This window comes from Erinaceus europaeus, chromosome 9 (genome assembly GCF_950295315.1).
Source record: "Erinaceus europaeus chromosome 9, mEriEur2.1, whole genome shotgun sequence".
NCBI classification, from domain to species: domain Eukaryota; kingdom Metazoa; phylum Chordata; class Mammalia; order Eulipotyphla; family Erinaceidae; genus Erinaceus; species Erinaceus europaeus.
The window spans coordinates 80,679,649-80,700,546 of record NC_080170.1 but is presented as its reverse complement, the minus strand read 5'-3'; the positions used below and the strand labels follow the sequence as shown (position 1 = coordinate 80,700,546).

At 35.6% G+C, this 20,898-nt stretch overlaps 2 protein-coding genes across 2 annotated transcripts in view; one reads left to right on the top strand and one right to left on the bottom strand.

The window, feature by feature from the left end:
- EAF2 (ELL associated factor 2) overlaps positions 1-20,898 on the top strand; it is a 114,088-nt gene that overhangs the window by 16,085 nt on the left and 77,105 nt on the right. The window lies entirely within an intron of this gene.
- Positions 1-20,898, bottom strand: part of IQCB1 (IQ motif containing B1) — a 59,888-nt gene that overhangs the window by 8,105 nt on the left and 30,885 nt on the right. The window contains exons 7-11 of the mRNA XM_060198286.1: positions 17,903-18,081; positions 15,140-15,249; positions 14,748-14,857; positions 10,703-10,845; positions 8,304-8,452 (exon numbers count right to left, since the gene is read on the bottom strand). Of these exons, the coding sequence (XP_060054269.1) occupies positions 8,304-8,452; positions 10,703-10,845; positions 14,748-14,857; positions 15,140-15,249; positions 17,903-18,081 (691 nt within the window). The remainder of the gene's footprint in view (positions 1-8,303; positions 8,453-10,702; positions 10,846-14,747; positions 14,858-15,139; positions 15,250-17,902; positions 18,082-20,898) is intronic.

Genomic DNA, 20,898 nt, shown 5'->3' with positions numbered 1-20,898 from the left:
GGTAATAATACAATAGTTAAATGAATGGAGTTAACATATACTGAGTGTCTGTTAGAAGAGAATGGAATTGTGATGGAGAAATGACAGTAACTTTTCAACTATTTTTTTTACAACTTTTCAACTATTTTTTTTTACAACTTTTCAACTATTTTTGAAAAATAGTTTTATTATTTTAAAAGGGTACCCACCACCCCTTTAGAAATAGTGGAAAGAACTAAAAAGGCTTCAGTGATTTTGAGCATTTTTTCATATGCCTACTGCTCAAAATCACTGGTTATATATCTATGTTCATAGTAGCACAATTTGTAATAGCCAAAACCTGGAAGCAACCCAGGTGTCCAATAACAGATGAGTGGCTGAGTAAGTTGTGGTATATATACACAATGGGATACAACTCAGCTATTAAAAATGGTAATTTCCGGAGGTGGGGCTATCAGCAGCAGGAGATCTGTTTTTCTCCTCTCCTCTCCTCTCCTCTCCTCTCCTCTCCTCTCCTCTCCTCTCCTCTCCTCTCCTCTCCTCTCCTCCCCTCCCCTCCCCTCCCCTCCCCTCCCCTCCCCTCCCCTCCCCTCTCCTCTCCTCTCCTCTCCTCTCCCAGATCAACTAAAGGAGACCACCTGGGACTGAAAAAAGATAGGACTAGAATGATTACAGGAACCCACCAAATCACCGGTGAGTACAAACACACGTGGCTGGTGACAGAGAGGAGCCTAGGGAGAGACTAAGTGGCTGGAAACAGTCCGTCAGTTTATCAGTTGAGACACCACCTCCAGTCTGTTCCACCAACAAGGGGACAGATGAAGGGAGAAGAGGACTCCCCGGAGACTCACCAAGTACAACTCTGAGACTCCATTGCTACTGCCCTCAGAATCAGGAGCAGTGCCAGGGAGTGACACGGGGCGGGAGGGGGAGGGAGACAGAGATCTAACCAGGAAATTCAGGAGAAGAACTATACGTCGGTGGCATAGCTGTGGGGCTGTGAAAGTCTCTTTGCATAACCACTGGACTATCTCTGCCACACCCTGCCTTATCTCTTGGTTAGGAGTCAGTGATGAAGTTAAGAAGCCTACTTATAGTTAGAAGCCCTCAGGCTCCCATAGCCTACAGAGAAGGAAAAAAAAAAAAAAGAGGCTTTTAAATCACTGAGCTCCAACACAGGGATTAAAATACTATTGAAACAACTGTTAATTTCCACCACTGTGAACCCTTTAATTACCTTACTTAGACACAAGTCAATGCAGGAAATAGTGATCAGTAACTTGAAAAGTACTAAGAGAGGGAACTCATAACATATTATATAAAATGGGTAAACCAACAAAAACATTGGAGAAACGAACCAGGATAATAGTCCAGCTAAAAGCCCCCCAAAGCATGAAGCACAAAATAACGAGTTCAACATCCAAACATTAGCTAAGGAAATAATCACAGGAGTTAGTAAAGAGTTTGAAAGAATTGTAAACAGAAATACAGGAACAACAAATGAGACTCTGGAAGAAAACACTAACTATCTCAAGGTTCTTAGAGAGCTGAAAGCTGAAATCGCTGAGCTAAGAACATAACTAGCTACAAGCTAAAACAGTATCAGAACAGGGTAACAAAATAGATGAACTCCAGAAAACAGTAGAGGGCAGAGAGAATAGAATCAATGAGGCTGAAGACAGAATTAGCAAGATCGAGGATGAATTAGAGACAACTAAAAAAGAAGTAAGAGACCTCAAAAAGAGATTAAGAGATGCTGAAAACAACACCAGAGACCTATGGGATGACTTCAAAAGAAACAATATACATATTATTGGCTTACCAGAGGAAGAAAGAGAGGGAGAGGAAGAAAGCATTCTTCAGGCCATAATAGCTGAAAACTTCTCTAGTCTAGACAACATCAAAGACATAAAGATTCAAGAAGCCCAGAAGGTCCTAAACGGAATTAACCCAGACTTAAAGACACCAAGACACATCATATTTAGAATGGAAAGGAATAAGGATAAAGAAAGGATCCTGAAGGCTGCAAGAGAAAAACAAAGAGTCAACTACAAAGGAAAACCCATAAGATTAGCAGCAGACTTCTCCACACAAACACTACAGGCCAGAAGAGAATGGCAAGATATCTATCGAGGGCTCAATGAGAAAGGCTTTCAGCCAAGAATACTATATCCTGCTAGACTGTCATTCAGACTAGATGGAGGCATCAAAACCTTCTCAGACAAGCAACAGTTGAAGGAATCAACTATCACCAAGCCTGCCCTAAAAGAAGTTCTGAAAGGTCTTCTATAAACAGTCAGACCATCATAAATAGGACATATGTCAGAACACTCTAAAACTCTACAAGAATGGCGTTAAAATACCTTCAATCTTTGATATCAATAAATGTCAATGGCCTGAATTCACCTATTAAAAGACACAGAGTAGAAAGATGGATCAGAAAATACAACACAACAATATGCTGTCTATAGGAAACCCACCTAACTAAACAAGACAAACACAGACTTAAAAGTGAAAGGATGGAAAAGTATCATACAAGCCAATGGCCCACAAAAAAGGGCAGGAACAGCTATTCTCATATCTGATACGATAGACTTTAAAATAGATAAGATTAAAAAAGATAGGAATGGACACTACTTAATGCTCAGAGGATCAATCAAGAGGACTTAACAATTATTAACATCTATGCACCCAATGAGAATCCATCTAAATACATCAAACTTCTATTGAAAGAGCTACAGCAATATATTAACAGTAACACAGTCATAGTAGGGGACTTCAACACCCCATTCTCTCAACTTGACAGATCATACAGGCAGAAAATCAATAAAGACATAAGGGAGCTAAAGGAAGAGATAAACTAGAACTATTGGACATTTTCAGAGTCATTCATCTCAAGAAACTGGAATACACATTTTATTCAAGTCCACATCGGTCATTCTCAAGGATAGAAACATATGTTAGGCAACAAAGACAGTATCAGCAAATTCAAGAGCATTGAAATCATTCCAAGCATCATCTCAGACCACAGTGGAATTAAACTAACACTTAACAATCAACAAAAGATTAGTAACAGTCCCAAAATGTGGAAGCTGAACAGTACACTTCTTAAAAACTTCTGGGTCAAGAGGAAATAAAGGAATAAATCAAAATAGTTTGAGAGTTAATGAAAATGAAGACACAAGCTATCAAAATATTTGGGACACAGCTAAAGCAGTACTAAAAGGGAAGTATCATTGCTATACAAGCACACATTAGGAAACAAGAAAAAGCACAAATAAACAGCCTGATTGCACATCTTAAAGACCTAGAAGAAGAACAACAAAGGAACCCTAAAGCAACCAGAAGGACACAAATCACTAAAGTTAGGGCAGAAATAAATAAGTTCGAGAATAGGAAAACCATACAAAAGATCAATGAAAGTAAATGTTGGTTCTTTGAAAGAGTGAACAAAATTGACAAAGCATTAGCCAGACTCACAAAACAAAAAAGGGAGAAGACCCAAATAAATCGGATAGTAAATGAAAGAGGAGATATCACAACAGACACCACAGAAATTCAACATATCATGCGAGGCTTCTATGTTCTACTATATGCCACCAAGCTAGAGAAACTGGAAGAATTGGACGATTTCCTAGATACCTACCAACTTCCAAAACTAAGTAAACCGGAAGTAGATAACATGAACAGGCACATCACAACTAATGAAATTGAAACAGTCATCAAAAATCTCCCCAAAAATAAAAGTCCTAGACCAGATGGTTTTACGAATGAATTCTACAAAACCTTCAAAGAAGAACTAATACCTCTACTTTTAAAAGTCTTCCAGAAGATTGAAGACACTGGAATACTCCCTGCCAGCTTCTATGAACCTAACATCACTCTGATACCAAAAGCAGACAGGAACACAACCAAAAAAGAAAACTACAGACCAATATCTCTGATGAACATAGATGCTAAAATACTGAACAAAATTCTAGCCAACCGGATACAGCAGTATATTAAAAAGATTGTTCATCAAGACCAAGTGGGGTTTATCCCAGGCATGCAAGGTTGGTTTAATATACGTAAATCAATCAATGTGATCCGCAAGACCAAAAACCACATGGTCATATCAATAGATGCAGAAAAAGCCTTTGACAAAATACAACATCCCTTTATGATCAAAACACTACAACAAATGGGAATAGATGGAAAATTCCTGAAGATAGTGGAGTCTATATATAGTAAACCTACAGCCAACATCATACTCAATGGTGAAAAACTGGAAGCATTTCCACTCAGATCAGGTACTAGACAGGGCTGCCCACTATCACCATTACTATTCAACATAGTGTTGGAAGTTCTTGCCATAGCTATCAGACAGGAGCAAGGAATTAAACGGATACAGATTGGAAGAGAAGTCAAACTCTCCCTATTTGCAGATGACATGATAGTATACACAGAAAAACCTAAGGAATCCAGCAAGAAGCTTTTGGAAATCATCAGGCAATACAGTAAGGTGTCAGGCTACAAAATTAACATTCAAAAGTCAGTGGCATTCCTCTATGCAAACACTAAGCTAGAAGAAATTGAAATCCAGAAATCAATTCCTTTTACTATAGCAACAAAAACAATAAAATATCTAGGAGTAAACCTAACCAAAGAAGTGAAAGACTTGTATACTGAAAATTATGAGTCACTACTCAAAGAAATTGAAAAAGACACAAAGAAGTGGAAAGATTTTCCATGTTCATGGGTTGGAAGAATTAACATCATCAAAATGAATATACTACCCAGAGCCATCTACAAATTTAATGCTATCCCCTTCAAGATCCCAAGCACATTTTTTAGGAGAGTAGAACAAATGCTACAAATGTTCATCTGGAACCAGAAAAGACCTAGAATTGCCAAAACAATCTTGAGAAAAAAGAACAGAACCGGAGGCATCACACTCCCAGATCTCAAACTGTATTATAGGGCCATTGTCATCAAAACTGCTTGGTACTGGAACATGAATAGACACACTGACCAGTGGAATAGAATTGAGAGCCCAGAAATGAGGCCCCACACCTATGGACATCTAATCTTTGACAAAGGGGCCCAGACTATTACATGGGGAAAGCAGAGTCTCTTCAACAAATGGTGCTGGAAACAATGGGTTGAAACATGCAGAAGAATTAAACTGAACCACTGTATTTCACCAAATACAAAAGTAAATTCTAAGTGGATCAAGGAATTGGATGTTAGACCACAAACTATCAGATACTTAGAAGAAAATATTGGCAGAATTCTTTTCCGCATAAATTTTAAAGACATCTTCAATGAAACAAATCCAATTACAAAGAAGACTAAGGCAAGTATAAACCTATGGGACTACATCAAATTAAAAAGCTTCTTCACAGCTAAAGAAACCACTACCCAAACCAAGAGACCCCTCACAGAATGGGAGAAGATCTTTACATGCCATACATCAGATAAGAGTTTAATAACCAGCATATATAAAGAGCTTGCCAAACTCAACAACAAGACAACAAATAACCCCATCCAAAAATGGGGGGAGGACATGGACAGAATAGTCACCACAGAAGAGATCCAAAAGGCCAAGAAACACATGAAAAAATGCTCCAAGTCTCTGATTGTCAGAGAAATGCAAATAAAGACAACAACGAAATACCACTTCACTCCTGTGAGAATGTCATACATCAGAAAAGGTAACAGCAGAAAATGCTGGAGAGGGTGTGGGGTCAAAGGAACCCTCCTACACTGCTGGTGGGAATGTAAGTTGGTACAACCTCTGTGGAGAACAGTCTAGAGAACTCTCAGAAGGCTAGTAATGGACCTACCCTATGACCCTGCAATTCCTCTCCTGGGGATATATCCTAAGGAACCCAACACATCCATCCAAAAAGATCTGTGTACACATATGTTCTTGGCAGCACAATTTGTAATAGCCAAAACCTGGAAGCAATCCAGGTGTCCAACAACAGATGAGTGGCTGAGCAAGTTGTGGTATATATACACAATGGAATACTACTCAGCTGTAAAAAATGGTGACTTCACCGTTGTCAGCTGATCTTGGATGGACCTAAAAAATCATGTTGAGTGAAATAATTCAGAAACAGAAGGATGAATATGGGATGATCTCACTCTCAGGCAGAAGTTGAAAAACAAGATCAGAAAAGAAAACACAAGTCGAACCTGTAATGGAATTGGCATATCGCACCAAAGTAAAAGACTCTGGAGTTGGTGGATGGGGAGAATACAGTTCCAAGAAGGAGGACCTAGTGGGGGTTGTATTGTTAAATGGGAAACTGGGGAATGTTATGCATGTACAAACTATTGTATTTATTGTTGAATAAAACATTAATTCTCCAGTAAAAAAAAAAAAAAAGGAAAAAAATGGTAATTTCACCTTTTCATTCCATTTTGGATGGAGCTTGAAAGAATCAAGTTTTTTTTTTTTTTTAACTTTATTTTTATTAGATAGAGACAGAGAGAAATTGAGGGGAAGGGGAGATAGAGGTGGAGAGAGACAGAGAGACACCTGCAGCCCTGCTTCACCACTTGTGAAGTTTTCCCCCTGCAGGTGGGGACCAGGGGCTTGTACCTGGGTCCTTGTGCACTGCAGTGTTTGCGCTTAACCAGGTGCACCACCACCTGGCCCCAAAAGAATCATGTTAAGTGAGATAAGTCAGAAACAGAAGGATGAATATGGGATGATTTCACTCACAGGTAGAAGTTGAAAAACAAGATCAGAAAAGAAACACTAAGCAGGGGAATTGGTGGTAGCACCGCAGGTTAAGCTCACATGGCGCAAAGCGCCATGACCAGTGTAAAGATCCCGGTTCAAGCCCCCAACTCCCCAGTTGAAGGGAAGTCGCTTCACAGGCAGTGAAGCAGGTCTGCAGGTGTCTATCTTTCTCTCCCCTTCTCTGTCTTCCCCTCCTCTCTCCATTTCTCTCTGTCTTATCCAACAACAACGACATCAATAACAACAACAATAATAACTACAACAATAAAACAACAAGGGAAACAAAAGGGACTAAATAAATATTTAAAAAAAAAAAACACTAAGCAGAACATGCACTGGTGTTGGTGTATTGAGCCAAAGTAAAAGACAACAATGAGATACCACCTCACCCCTGTGAGAATGACATACATCAGAAACAATAGCAACAACAAATGCAGGAGAGGTTGTGGGGACAAAGGAACCCTCCTGAACTGTTGATGGCAATGTAAATTGGTCCAATCCCTGTGGAGAGCCGTCTGAAGAATCCTCATAACGCTAGAAACAGATCTTCCTTATGACCCAGTAATTCCCCTCCTAAGGTTATATTCTAAGGAGTCAAAGACACTCATTCAAAAAGATATGTGTATACCTATGCAGCACAGTTTGTAATAGCCAAACCCTGGAAACAACCCAAGTGTCCAACAGCATATGAGTAGCTGAGGAAGTTGTGGTATGTATATATGCAATGGAATACTACTCAGCTATTAAGAATAATGAATCTGGGAGTTAGGCGGTAGCACAGTAGGTTAAGCGCATGTGGCGCAAAGCACAAGAGCCAGCATGAGCATCCGGGTTCGAGCCCCCCAGCTCCTTACCTGCAGGAGAGTTGCTTCAAAAGAGGTGCAGGAGGTCTGCAGGTGTCTTTCTCTCCCCCTCTCTGTCTCCCCCTCCTCTCTCCATTTCTCTCTGTCCTATCCAATAACAACTAATAACTACAACAACAATAAAAACAATAAGGGCAACAAAAAGGAAATAAATAAATATCTAAAAAAAAAAAAAATGAATCCACCTTCTTCAGCTCATCTTGGATGGAGCTAGAAGGAATTATGTTAAGTGAGGTAAGCCAGAAAGAGAAACATAAGTATGGGATAATCCCACTCATACACATAAGTTGAGAAAGAAGAACAGAAAGGGAAACACAAAGCAAAATTTGACAGAGTTTGGAGTTTTGCACCAAAGTAAAAAATTCTGAGGGGAAAGGGAGGGTAGATTTTAGCTCCACTACAGGGCGATGGAGGTAGGGATATAGAGCTTTGGTGGTGGGACTGGTGTTAATATACGTTCCTATTAACCTTTGGTCTTATAAATCACTAGTCAACATAAAAAGGGGAAAATAGATTGAATGTCTTGAACTTTTTAATGCATAGACCTCAGTTCTAAACATATATATAAAATCCTTCAATCTAAGGAGGTTCTTATTCTATAGACAAAGAAATTAGGGTTTAGAAAAGCTAAGTGACTTGGCCAGAATTTTAAAGTAGTCTAAAACAAAGTCAGGTTTGAACTCTTTTATCTTCCTAATCCAGTACTCTATTTACTAAGTTAGACTCACTGCTCTTTGAAGTATGACAGCTGCTTTATGTTCCATGAGAGATAGTCTCCGTTGGTGAAATTTTTTCCTTTCTCTGTACCCTCTCCAATATTTTTGGATAATCAATGCAGATTTATCTTCTAATTCTTGATTATGCTTTTCCACTTGACCTAAAAAGATAAACACTATTACAACATATCCACTACTATGGTTTCTCAAACTCTAGAGTCAGGAATATTTTAATAAACATAATCTTAAGGGGCCAGGTGGTAGCACACTGGGTTAAGTGCCCATAGTAGTAAAAATAATCTTGTAGTTGTTCTACTTTTTCAATTCATTGCTTTTAAAATTCAATTATTTTAAAATGGTTCCAGGATTTTAGAAACAGAGTTCCATAATTTTTCTCAGATGATGCAAATTGTTTAGAGAAAACACTCAAATATTTTTTTTAATACTGGAAAAAATAAAGAACTAAGCATCTAATAGAAAGAACATTTAGATTAAAGAATCATGTCATAGTGCTGTTTTTCATCTGTGGAATCCTGGTTTAGACCATTCCCAAAACACTGAAGGAAACTTCCATACAGTGGTTTCTTTCCCCTCTCTCTGCCTCTGTCTCACTCTTTCTAGCTGAACTGGAGAGGTAACACCCCAGTGATAATAAAAATAAAAAATTAAATTAAAAAAATAACCACAGTGCATTGTTATGAAGTTATTCAATATAACCACAGAGAAAGGATAAAACATGGGCTTTTGTTATCTACATTATATGCTACTAAGTATCTATTAAGTCATTCAGTTCCATCAATTACTTACTTTTTACTTTCTAGGAGTTGGCAAAGGAAAAAAGAGTGAAATAACTATAGTATAAAACTGAGTAGAGATGAAGAAAACTAGAAATGGAAATTAGGGCCAAAGATAATGAGTATTGGGGGAGGGGAGCTTATACATACTGAAACTGTAGGCAGCAAGATACAGAGCTATGCTACCCAGTACAATAGATACTTAAACTTTTTTTTTTTTCACCAGGGTTATGGCTGGGGCTCAGTAACTGCACTACCAATCCAATGTTCCAGGTAACCATTTTTACACTTGATCTTAGCCAAAAGGCCGAAAAGCGATCCAGGTGACCATTTTTTCCTTTATTTTATTTTTTTTACCAGAGCACTACTTAGCTCTGGCTTATTTATTTTTTACTAGAGCTCTACTCAGCTCTGGTGGTACAGGGGATCGAACCTAGGACTTCAGAGCTTCAGGCATGAAAGTCTCTTTGCATAACCATTATGCACCTCCATTCTCCTTTTTTCTTTCTCCTCCCCACCCCTGCTAATTTTATTTGACAGGAGAGAAGCAGATCTGCTTCACTGCTCATGAAGCATTCCCTCTGTAGGTCCTTGTGCTTAGTACTATGTGCACTGAACTAGGTGCACCAGCACCCAGCCCCTCCAATATAGTAGATACTAGCCACAAATGACTACCTAAAGTGAAATGAAAAGTCCAGGTCTTTGTGTACACCAGTGACACTTTAAGTGTCAAATAACTATTTTTCATAAGTGGCTGATTTTTAAAAATATTTTATTTATTTATAAGAAAAATAGGAGAGAGGAAGAACCAGACATTACGCTGGCACATGTGCTGCCGGGGATCAAACTCAGGACCTCATGCTTGAGAGTCCAAAGCTTTACCAATGCACCACCTCCTGGAACAGAGCATCTAATAACTATTATTGATATTTAATAAGTAAATATTTCTACTTAGATGCAAATGAAGGATGCTGGAAATTAGTAGGAAGGGAGAGGAACAAAGAAAGAAAAAAAGAGAATATTCTGGGGGGCAAAGCCAGGCTTCATGCATGCATAATTTCACTATTCCTGAACTGTATTTTCATTCACACAGAGAGCAAAAGAGGACATACAACAGCATCTCTCTGTACCACCATGGTTTGAATTTGGGCTGAACACAAAACAAGGTATATGTCCATCTCTCAGCTCCCTATCTTAAAGAATCTTGAAACCATTTAGACCTTTTAGACATTAATTTCAGCTTAGTGTGTCCAAGTAAGCAAGTTGTCACATAGTTTGTACTGAGGTATGAATAGTTTTGATGGAAGAATGAAACAATAGTCTAAGTCCTTAAGTTCAGGGAGATACTATATGTATTTCTCTGATAGTTTTTAGTCTAAATTTTTATGGTTCACTAGTTTATCTGAAAGAAAAAAACTAGTGGAGATATTGACACCATCAAATAATAGACCTTAGCTAGAAAAAAAAAAACGTATTTTTTCACTCAAAGTTTTTATAGAAAAGGAATAAGAGAAGGTCCAAGTGTTTTAAAAAATGTAATCAGATTTCAAAAATAAAAAAGCTTAGTTTATTAAAAGATACACTAAACATTTGTATAAAATTCAGGCTGCCACCCACCTGGATGAACTATTTCAAGCATATTCAGGCGTAATTCTCTGGAAAGTCTCATAGCTCTCTGTCTTTGAAGTTGCAATTGTAATCTGCATTCTTTTTCTTCTTTCTGCCTATTTCGATTCAGTAACAGCTTTGCTTGTTTAGCTCTGTGATGAAAACATAAATAACTTACACAAAGCATTTATAAATCTTTTCTTTTTTATAATTTTTTTTAAAAAAGATTTTGTTTATAGATGAGAAAGATAAGAGGAGAGAGAAATAACCAGATATCACCCTGATACATGTAATGCTGGGGCTTGAATTCAGGACCTCATGCTTGAGAGTTCAGTGCTTTATCCACTGAGCCATCTCCCAGACCACAGCATTTATTTATTTAAATTTATCTTCCCTTTTGCTGCCCTTGTTGTTTTTCATTGTTGTAGTTATTGATATTGTCCTTGTTAGATAGGACAGAGAAAAATGGAGAGAGAGGGGGAAGTTAGAAGGGGGAGAAAGACAGACACCTGCAGACCTGCTTCACTGCTTGTGAAGCGACTCCCCTGCAGGTGGGGAGCCGGGGACTCGAACCAAGATCCTTTCACTTTGCGCTGCCTGCGCTTAACCGGCTGCACTACCGCCCGACTCCCCACAGCATTTATAAATCATATACCTACTCAAGATGTACATGAAAATGTTTAACTTCCCCAGTAATCATATAAATGCAGGCAAAAGAAAATTTAAGACAATTCATAATGTCAGAATGTGATGAAGTAAATTTTCATTTGCTGTTGCTATACAACTTTTCTGAAGAAATAATTGGATAAATGCCCTAATTCTGGAAAAAATATTATTTATTAAAAATACTGATCAACAAATTCTGTTTCTAGTAATTTCCTTATGAAATAATCAGGTACATATGTAAACACTTATGTTCAAGAAAGTTCTCCACAGCACTACAAATTAACAAGTTGAAAAGAAAACGCAAATACTGCAATATAGAGTTAAATAAACGCTGGTTCATTCACTGGATGGGATCAATGAATTATGAAAATATTAAAAATTTGAAGAATATTTAGTAACATATGAGTATTTCCATAATCTAGTGTTTAGTGAAAATAAAGTCAGGATATACAAGAGATCCAATTCTGCTACCACGTGCAAGGATCTGCATTCAAACCCATGGTTCCCACCTGCAGAAGGGAAACTTCATGAGTAATGAAGTAGTGCTACAGTTATCTCTGTCTCTGTCTCTCTCTCTCTATCCCCCACCCCTCTCAACTTCTGTCTTATCAAATGAAAGAAAGGAAAAAAAAAATAAAAAGAGGCTGCCAGTCATTGTGCAGGTATTGAGCCCCAGTAATAAGCCCAGTGGCAATTAAAAAGAAAAAAAATTAAAAGACTGAAAGCACTAAAATTCACCAGTGACTTTTTTCAAGTAATTATAATTTTCACATGTTTATCTAATTCATAATTAATACCCAATAAACATTTTTATAACAGGTTATGAAAATTTTTAAATGGCCATGCAGGTTCTTTTTAACAGACCAGTATGTCAGTACTTGATTTTATTCATCAATATTTCTAAGTCACTTCTACCTAGCTTTTATTCTTTGCTATAACCACATGTGGGGATTATAGTAATAGTCTACAGTAAGTACACTCAAAATCTCTTCAAATTCTATTAGAAAAAGAAAATGAGAGGATAAGAAAATGAGGACAAAATGAATTATTTTATCTCTATATATAAATGGCATGTTTCTAACTCAAAAGTTTTTACTATTTTAGAATAAACTACCAACAGATGTGTTACTTTGGTTATAGCTTTGTACACAGACTGTCAACAGACAAACTTGGTATAGTTTCAGAGGGTTAGAGTACTAACTGAATTTCTTTAGAAAAGGCAAAAACAACTAGAGAACAAATTTAATTTTTTTAATAAGGAAAATTCAGAAACCTATGTTGCTAAAATTCCAAGTGGTATTTGGTGGTACACCTAGTAGAGTGCACATTACAGCTAGGTTCAAGCCCCTATGTCCACCTGCAAGAGAAAGTTCTGTGAGTAGCTGACCACTGATGCAGGTATTTCCTTCTTTGACTCTTTCTTCCTCTCTATTTCCCATCCTCTTCCAAAAAGGGGGAGAAAAAGTGGCCACCAGGTGGACTCGTGCAGATTCTCTTAACTCACTAGAAGCAGAAACTTCTGAGAAATGAAAATTTTTCCTAAAGAAATTTTAGAAGAATGGAAGATGATGCAAGACAGACATCTTTTGGGAGGTGAGAGGGTGGGGACACTGAACTTTGGTGGTGGGTATGGTGTAGAACTATATATTGTAATGTTATAATCTTGTAACCTACTATTAATCACAAATAATAAAAGGAAAACAAAAAAAACTTTGTTGAGTATCTACCAGTAAATAAAATACTTCATGGCTTTTCCAACAATTCAGTATGACCATGAAAAGTGATTAAATACAAAGTAAATGCCCAAGAAAGTGCTTTACCAAGGGTATGACTACAAAAGAGTTCTGAATATACCATTTGAATATAAAAAGATTTTTCTCCTCAGTAGCTAACGTAAGATCTGGCACATAGCATATATTTAAAGTATTAATACTATTTCTTATTTTTGCTACAAACAGTACTATTATAATATTCTTGCCTAGTAATATTAAAATTGTATGCTTATAATATTAATATCTATTTTTATTTATTTTTTATTTATTGAGCCCTTGTTTTTTGTTTTTATCGCTGTAGTTATTATTGTTGCCATTGTTGTTGGATAGGACAGAGAGAAATGGATACAGGAGGGGAAGACAGAGAGGGGGAGATAAAGACAGACACCTGCAGACCTGCTTCACCTCTTGTGAAGTGACTGCCTTGCAGGTGGGGAGCCGGGGCTTGAACTGGGATCCTTACGCTGGTCCTTGCGCTATTTTTTAAGCCTTTTAGATGAAGATTTCTTCATCAATAAATACAATGTCAACTATGGATATAGTTAGACAGAATGGCTTCAATATCTACCATTGAAACATCCAGATTCTTAGAAGCAATGGAAAGGAAACACATACACTCACCACCATTTTAAAACATTTTTCTAACTTAAAAGAACAGCTGCAGCTTTTTAAGTTTCAGTTTTCTTTAAAAATCAGTAACTTATCTAGCATATGCAAGTTTTACTTTAATGAACTGAAATTTAATTTTAGGTTATGTTGCATGAAAAATCACTTCTGTGATGGGTTTACTCTGTTAAAAAGGACCTAGAACTAAGTTCATAGTGTATATGTGCCTCTTCCTTTGCCTCCATGATTCTGGAGGTTTAATCATATCAAAAACCAGGCCATGTCTTTAGTATTTCATTATCAGGTCACTTGAAATGAAGATAAATGACAAGTCATGTCATATCTCAAAGATTATATGCATGTCCTAAAGAATATCAGGTTAATATACTTTAACTTTTACACATATATTTTTTAAAATATTATTTTTAGTTTATAGGTGTAATGATTCATTCACTGACAGCAGTTACTGAAAAAAGAACAATAGTCATATACATTTTTTTTTAGATTTTATTTATTCATGAGAAAGACAGGTGGAGAGAGAGAGGAAGAATCAGACATCACTCTGGCACATGTGCTGCCAGGGATCGAACTCGGGACCTCATACTTTAGAGTCCAAAGCTTTATCACCGAGCCACCTCCCCGACTACAACATTTTCCTACAGATCCCTATAAATAAACAACTACGGCAACACACAGTTCTAAGGGTTTAATAAGATTATCACTGGTTCTATCCAAAGGCTTCGTTCACAAAATTACTAAGTAACTAGGACTATGTATTTGTTACATCAGATTCCTATCTTAAGTTATAGTCTTTGTTTTGAAAATGCACCTGGTTACTGAAAAGCTGGTACTCAAAAATATATGGAAGAATGAAAGCAAAAGAAAAGTAGGTCAGGAAACTGGAAACAATAAAACAATACTCTAAGTTTATCCCTCAGATGTACTCTAAGATGCATCTAGTTATTCTCAGATCATTATTCTCTTCACTTTTTTTTTTTTTTTTTTTTTACCTGAAACTCCTCTGCAAAGTAATCACAGCAGATGGAAGCTTCTTTAATCTTTTTCTAGTTTGGAAACCCTTCCAATAAGCTTGAATCAAGCAAGCTGCTTGATGTAGTGTCTGAAATTAAAGGCCAGAATTAACTCATAGATAACTCTAGGAAAATAAGTTTACCTCTTGAAACACCAGACCTATATAAGTATTAATCTCTATTTCTAACAAGTTAGGTAGGAAGCAACATTTTCATAAGCCAAGAATATATAAGGTCTAAGAATACTAAGTAAAAGGGAAAAGAAAGCAAATAAAAGATTCAAGAAATTACCACTCCCAATATTTTCAAACTTGAAAGTGTTTACTAAAATGTTAACAAATATCATGCAAAATGTTTATATAATCAAATACCTGCTCTTCTACTTCCTGATAGCCTTTAGGACTTAAAAGGTCAATGAGCTGTCTTAGTTCTTGACTAAACTCTGTCCCAGGCTCCTGTTTATTTAGTAGACGTCTGAGTCCTGAAATAAGAAAAGTACAAATATTAGTAATAAAATATTATTTTATGTGGTTAAAAGTCTGGTTTGAAAAAAATAAGCACAACAATATTAATCACATGATTTTTCCTTTTTCATCTGCTTAATGATTTTTAGATTGAGGTCTTTAGGATATCTGTCTGTCCTAAAAGCTCTTAAATGTTAACTTGTGAGGTTTGTTGCAAAAATTGTCTAGTTTGCTTAATTAAAAAAAGGAGAGTAAAATCATACTAGTAAAAGACTAGAGAACTAATTTCATTTTATTTGAATATAACTACCTAAAGGTGAAGCACTAGAAAAGAAAATGAACACATTGTCAATATCTCCTTTTTATAAAATAAATAAATAAATAAATAGATAAATAAAAATTTAAAAAAGAAAAGAAAATGAATACATACTGAATGTCAAACCTTTGAAAATGTATACAGGCAATTGTTCATAATTAAGGAAGTTATTAAAAACATTAAATAATATATGTAATTTGGAGTAAACACTCATGATAAAATATATAAATGTTACAAGATTAATATACTGAATTTTCATCACAGTAATAATATAAAAAGTATATTCCATTCCAAGTAAGTTCCATTTCCAGGGCATGTTGGAATGATATATGTATTGAGTATAAAGAAGAAAAAAAGTGTTGGAATATAAAACTAAAGAAGCTATTTATTATATGGATTTTTTTATCCATTATTCTACCCTCAAGAATCAAATTCTTAGTGGTAACAATAACTGTAAAACATGTAAGAAAATTGAGTCCTAACAGTGAGAAAAGAAGATAGTTAAGGTGAAATTCCTCTACAGTGAACACAACTGAATAGTCTATCTCTGCAGTAGAAATCTAATTACAAAATTTAAAAAATGAATATGTACCAAATGCCACCAGTTGAGACATGAAAATAGTTTGATTACATAAATCTTTTTTCCTGAACTGATACCAACTAGAGAGTTCTATTACTTGCACTTTAATCTCGATATTTCTATTCTCATAAATCTAATCTAATTAAAGTACCCACAGTAATGACTGGTATAGGCTAAGTCACTGAAGTGCTTTGCAAATCATTAAGAATGATTAAAAGACTTCTTAGGGGGGATGGGTGATGGCGCACGCACACCTGGTTGAGCACACACGTTACAAAGCACAAAGAACCAGGTTTGATCCTCTGGTCCCCACCTGCAGGGGGAAAGCTTTGCAAGTGTGAATCAGGGCTGCAGATGTCTCTGTCTCTCTTCCTCTCTATCTCCCCCTTCGCTCTCGATTTCTGGCTGTCTCTATCCAATAAATAAATAAAGATAATTTAAAAAATTTTTAAAAAGACATCTTAGATCTAAGGAGATAACATAGTAGTTATACAAAAGAACTACATGCTTAAGACTCTGAGGACCCAGGTTCAATCCCTGGCATTACCATAAGCCAAAGCTGAGTAGTGCTCTGGTTAAAAAAAAAAAAAAATTAAAACACCATAATTGGTATTCAATGCATCATCTTATATTCTTTTCTTTAAAAATTCTTTTCAAGGGAGTTGGGCGTAGCACAGCGGGTTAAGTGTACGTGGCGCAAAGCGCAAGGACAGGCCTAAGGATCCTGGTTCAAGCCCCTGGCTCCCCACCTACAGGGGAGTAGCTTTACAGGGAGTGAAGCAGGTCTGCAGGTGTCTATCTTTCTCTCCCCCTCTGTCTTCCCCTCCTCTCTTCATTTCTCTCTGTCCTAACAACAACATCAATAACAACAACAACTACAACAATAAAGAAAAACAACAAGGGCAATAAAAGGGAAAACTATCTGTGTGATTGCAGGAAAAATACCTAATTTTTCCATGGTTGTAATTCCACTGCTGTAAAATGATGAATAAACAAACAGAATTTTATTGAAGATTACTACTTCAATGTACTTATATAAAGTATGTATAATAGTATCTGGTAAGGAAAATTATCAAATAAAAGTTATTATCTAGAGGAAGAAATAATGAGCATATCCATATTTAAAATTTGACTTTAAAAAATACACATAATATTGCATCAAAGTAAAAGACTCTGGGGTGGGTGGGGAGGAGGGTTCAGGTCCTGGAACATGATGGCAGAGGACCTAGTGGGGGTTTAATTGTTATGTGGAAAACTGGGAAATGGTATGCATGTACAAACTATTGTATTTACTGTTGACTGCAAAACATTAATCCCCCATAAAGAAACTAAAAAAAAAATTTCACATATATGCTTAATTTAATTTTGAAGGTGAGGAAGTTTTTTGAGAAAGGGCAGTAAATTAGCTGAAGAGCAACTGTTAATTGATGTAAAGATTAAAAGAACTATCAATTTCTCAAGTACAGCTCTGTTTTCTCCAGCAAAGTTAGTCTTGGTAAGGTCACTAATCTCTTTGGTCATTATTTTACTAAACTACATGGTATATTCAACACAGGATCTTTTTGTCAAACAGGAAGTATTCATTTTAAGCTCATCAAAATGTACCAAATGCCACCAGTTGAGACATGAAAACACTATGATTACATACAACTTTTCCCTTAATTGTTATTTGTAGAACTGTTATTTGTTAATATTGACATATTTCAGCCAATAACTTTTTTAAAACATCTAAATTTTCTTTCTGAAATTCTCAAGAAAAGAATACATGCACTACCTTTGTAGCAGGCACTCAGTCTCAATAAAATCAAAATTTCCTGATGGGATTCAGCCATCAACAGTAGGAGTTTTGTAGCAGTACTTCTTATGGCTGGACTAGGAGTTGATAAAAGTTTGAAAACAATTTCATCTAAAATTGAATGCAGGATTTTTCCTTCTATTCTGAGTAAATCACCACTAATAGAACACATAAAAAAAAAAGCAAAGAATATAACATTACTAATTTATACATATATAACAAATTAAATACAGCAGGTTTAGTGACTTAATACCTGACTACTGACTGATCCAACAAGATAACCAGTTCTTTTTTTTTGTTGGGTTTGGCTATAAGAATGTAACATTAAATTAATTAAAATTTATTAAATTCCTATTGTGCTAGGTAAAATAGGAAACAGAAAGTAATCAAAGGTTCTCTCCTCAAAGAAACTTGCCATTGAATTATGGGATTGATAAGTGTGTAAAGTATTAGGCAATTCAAAAGTGTTGACAGTAATAAGGGGAAAATTACATTTGAATACATGGTTCAATGCTTAATGTAGAAAAACAAATGCTATGTGTGTGTGTACAAATGTGTGTACTTAACACAGGAGGAAATTTATCACATTAAGAACCTCATCCTTCATTATTATCTGCAATTTTGAAGAGTTCAGAGGCTTACTGGATGTTCTTTTTACTCATCCCTATAAGGAGTATATGATTTCCTAGAGGTAGGTTTCTATTTGTCTAGTTACTATAATTATAACATTCTGAGGATCTGTAAAAAGCAGATTATTACAAATAATGCAATTATTTAAGGCAATACAAATGGCTTTTTGTCTAGTAGAAAATATAAAGTTAAATTGATAGTAAAGGTTACTGTCAATTATAAGACATTAACCATTTTTTAACTTATCAGCAAATCATTTTTACATTCCATTGATAAACATAGTCATCAAATTCTCTTCTGAGCTTATATGGACTACTTATGAGTTCCCTCATTAGTCAAATAATATTTTTACATATCAATAGAAATTTAATGTTTACATAAGAATATTGAACATAAAACAGTAATTTGAACATTTTAACATACTCTCAAATTTCCCAATTCTTAAATAAAATGTACCACAACCATTTTATATTTCTTCCAATCCAACTTGCTCTCCAACTTCCTTATCCTCAAATTGTTGTATGTCTTTCTGAACCACCACTGAAATTTTCCTTGGTAAGTTTATCATCAATATAAATTCCCATATGTTGTCACACAATTATCATTGAGTACTTATTTTCCTTTAACCCTGTGTATCTGATATATTCTTTACTATGATACAACATTTTTCTGTCTCCCTGCATTTCACTCTCCCATAGATTTCTGACCACTTTTTCTCAGTGTTCCTCACAGACCCTCTCTTACCCAGTATTTATTACTTAGGGGTTTATTCCCCTAGTATGCAATTTCTAGCCTATTTCTTTTCTTATTCAATTCATATTTACCATTAATTTCAGTTTCTCATATTTTAAACTACCACTTATATAATGATGACTTATAAATCTATCAACTTTAGTTCAGATTTCTTCTGAAGTTCTGGATCTTCAATAGACTATCAAATACTTGAGTCATCTAGTTATTGGCTATTAAAACAAAGCTGTTATGAACACTGTTGAGTCTTTGGGCATACAAAGAGAAAATATACATATTCTGTACATAGTTCACTGTGGATTGATGGAGAAAGAAAAATGTTAAGGGAAGTCAATACCTTCATTTCTCTTGGATAATAAAAAGTAAAATGGATGGATAATAGGTACATACTTAGCTTGTTAAAAACTGCAGGTTTCCCAAAGTAACTGTGGTATTTTATATTTTCACAAGCAGTGTATGAGTATCTCCAACTCTGCAAACACTTGGATCAATGTCATTAATTTTAGTCACTTAACAAGTATGTAGTGGATATCTCTAATGACATTTTTTGCTGAACATTTTTACTTCTGCTTCTCATCCATATATATTCTCTTATGAAGTATCCAGATCAATTCCCCATTTTTCAAACTGGGTATTTTAAAAATAGAGCTTTTTAGTTGTATTTTGGATACAACTACTTAAGATAATTGCTTTGTAAATACGATACGCCAGTCTGTGGGTCATCTTCATTTTTGAACAGTCTTCAAGAAAAATTTTGATCAAGTGGCACAGGAGATAGCACAGTACTTAGTCTTGGACTTGGAAGCATGAGGTCTTGTCTTTGATCCCTCACATTGTATTTGCCAGAGTGATGCTCTAGATCTTGCTCTCTCTTGTATTAATGAATAATAAAATTAACAAAGTGTACACATTTCTTTTTCTCTTGAGCACAATTTCACTGCACCCTGACCAACTCATTTAGATAGAGACAGAGACACAAAGAGAAACAATAGCAACAGAGCTGATGCCTTGGTACCAGGGCTCAAACCCTGGCCACATGTATGGCAAGGCAGTGGCCTACTTGGTAAGCTATTTCTCTAGTTCCATCAATTTCTTTTCTGAATCTGTGTCCTCATTGCCAAGTGACCAAGATTCTGTCTCTTCCAGAAGAAGTTTCTCTGAGATCCAAAGCCATTTTTATGTAGGTTTTTCTATACATGTGATGACTTTGCTTTTGTTATGAAGATGAGGGAAAACAGTCTGCCAGTTGACCACGTCTCAGATCAAAATTATTTCCTTTACATACGGATAGATGATTATTCTATCAAACTTATTATGCTTTTTCCAGAGGATGACCTTGAATTTATAGTTCTGTTGGAAATCAATTATTTATGTATATACAACTCTATTGCTGTATCTTATTCTGATCTATAATTATATTTGTGTATCTTTGCACAAACTGTAATTATTTAGGGTTAAGTACTTTTTAAAGATTTTCATTTTCTTATTGGCTTATCTGTAGTTCATTTTAATGTTTTATTGGTTGCTCCAAGACTCTTATCATATACTCAGAATCTGCGTTCACATGATCCTATAACATATTCACATGTAGTATA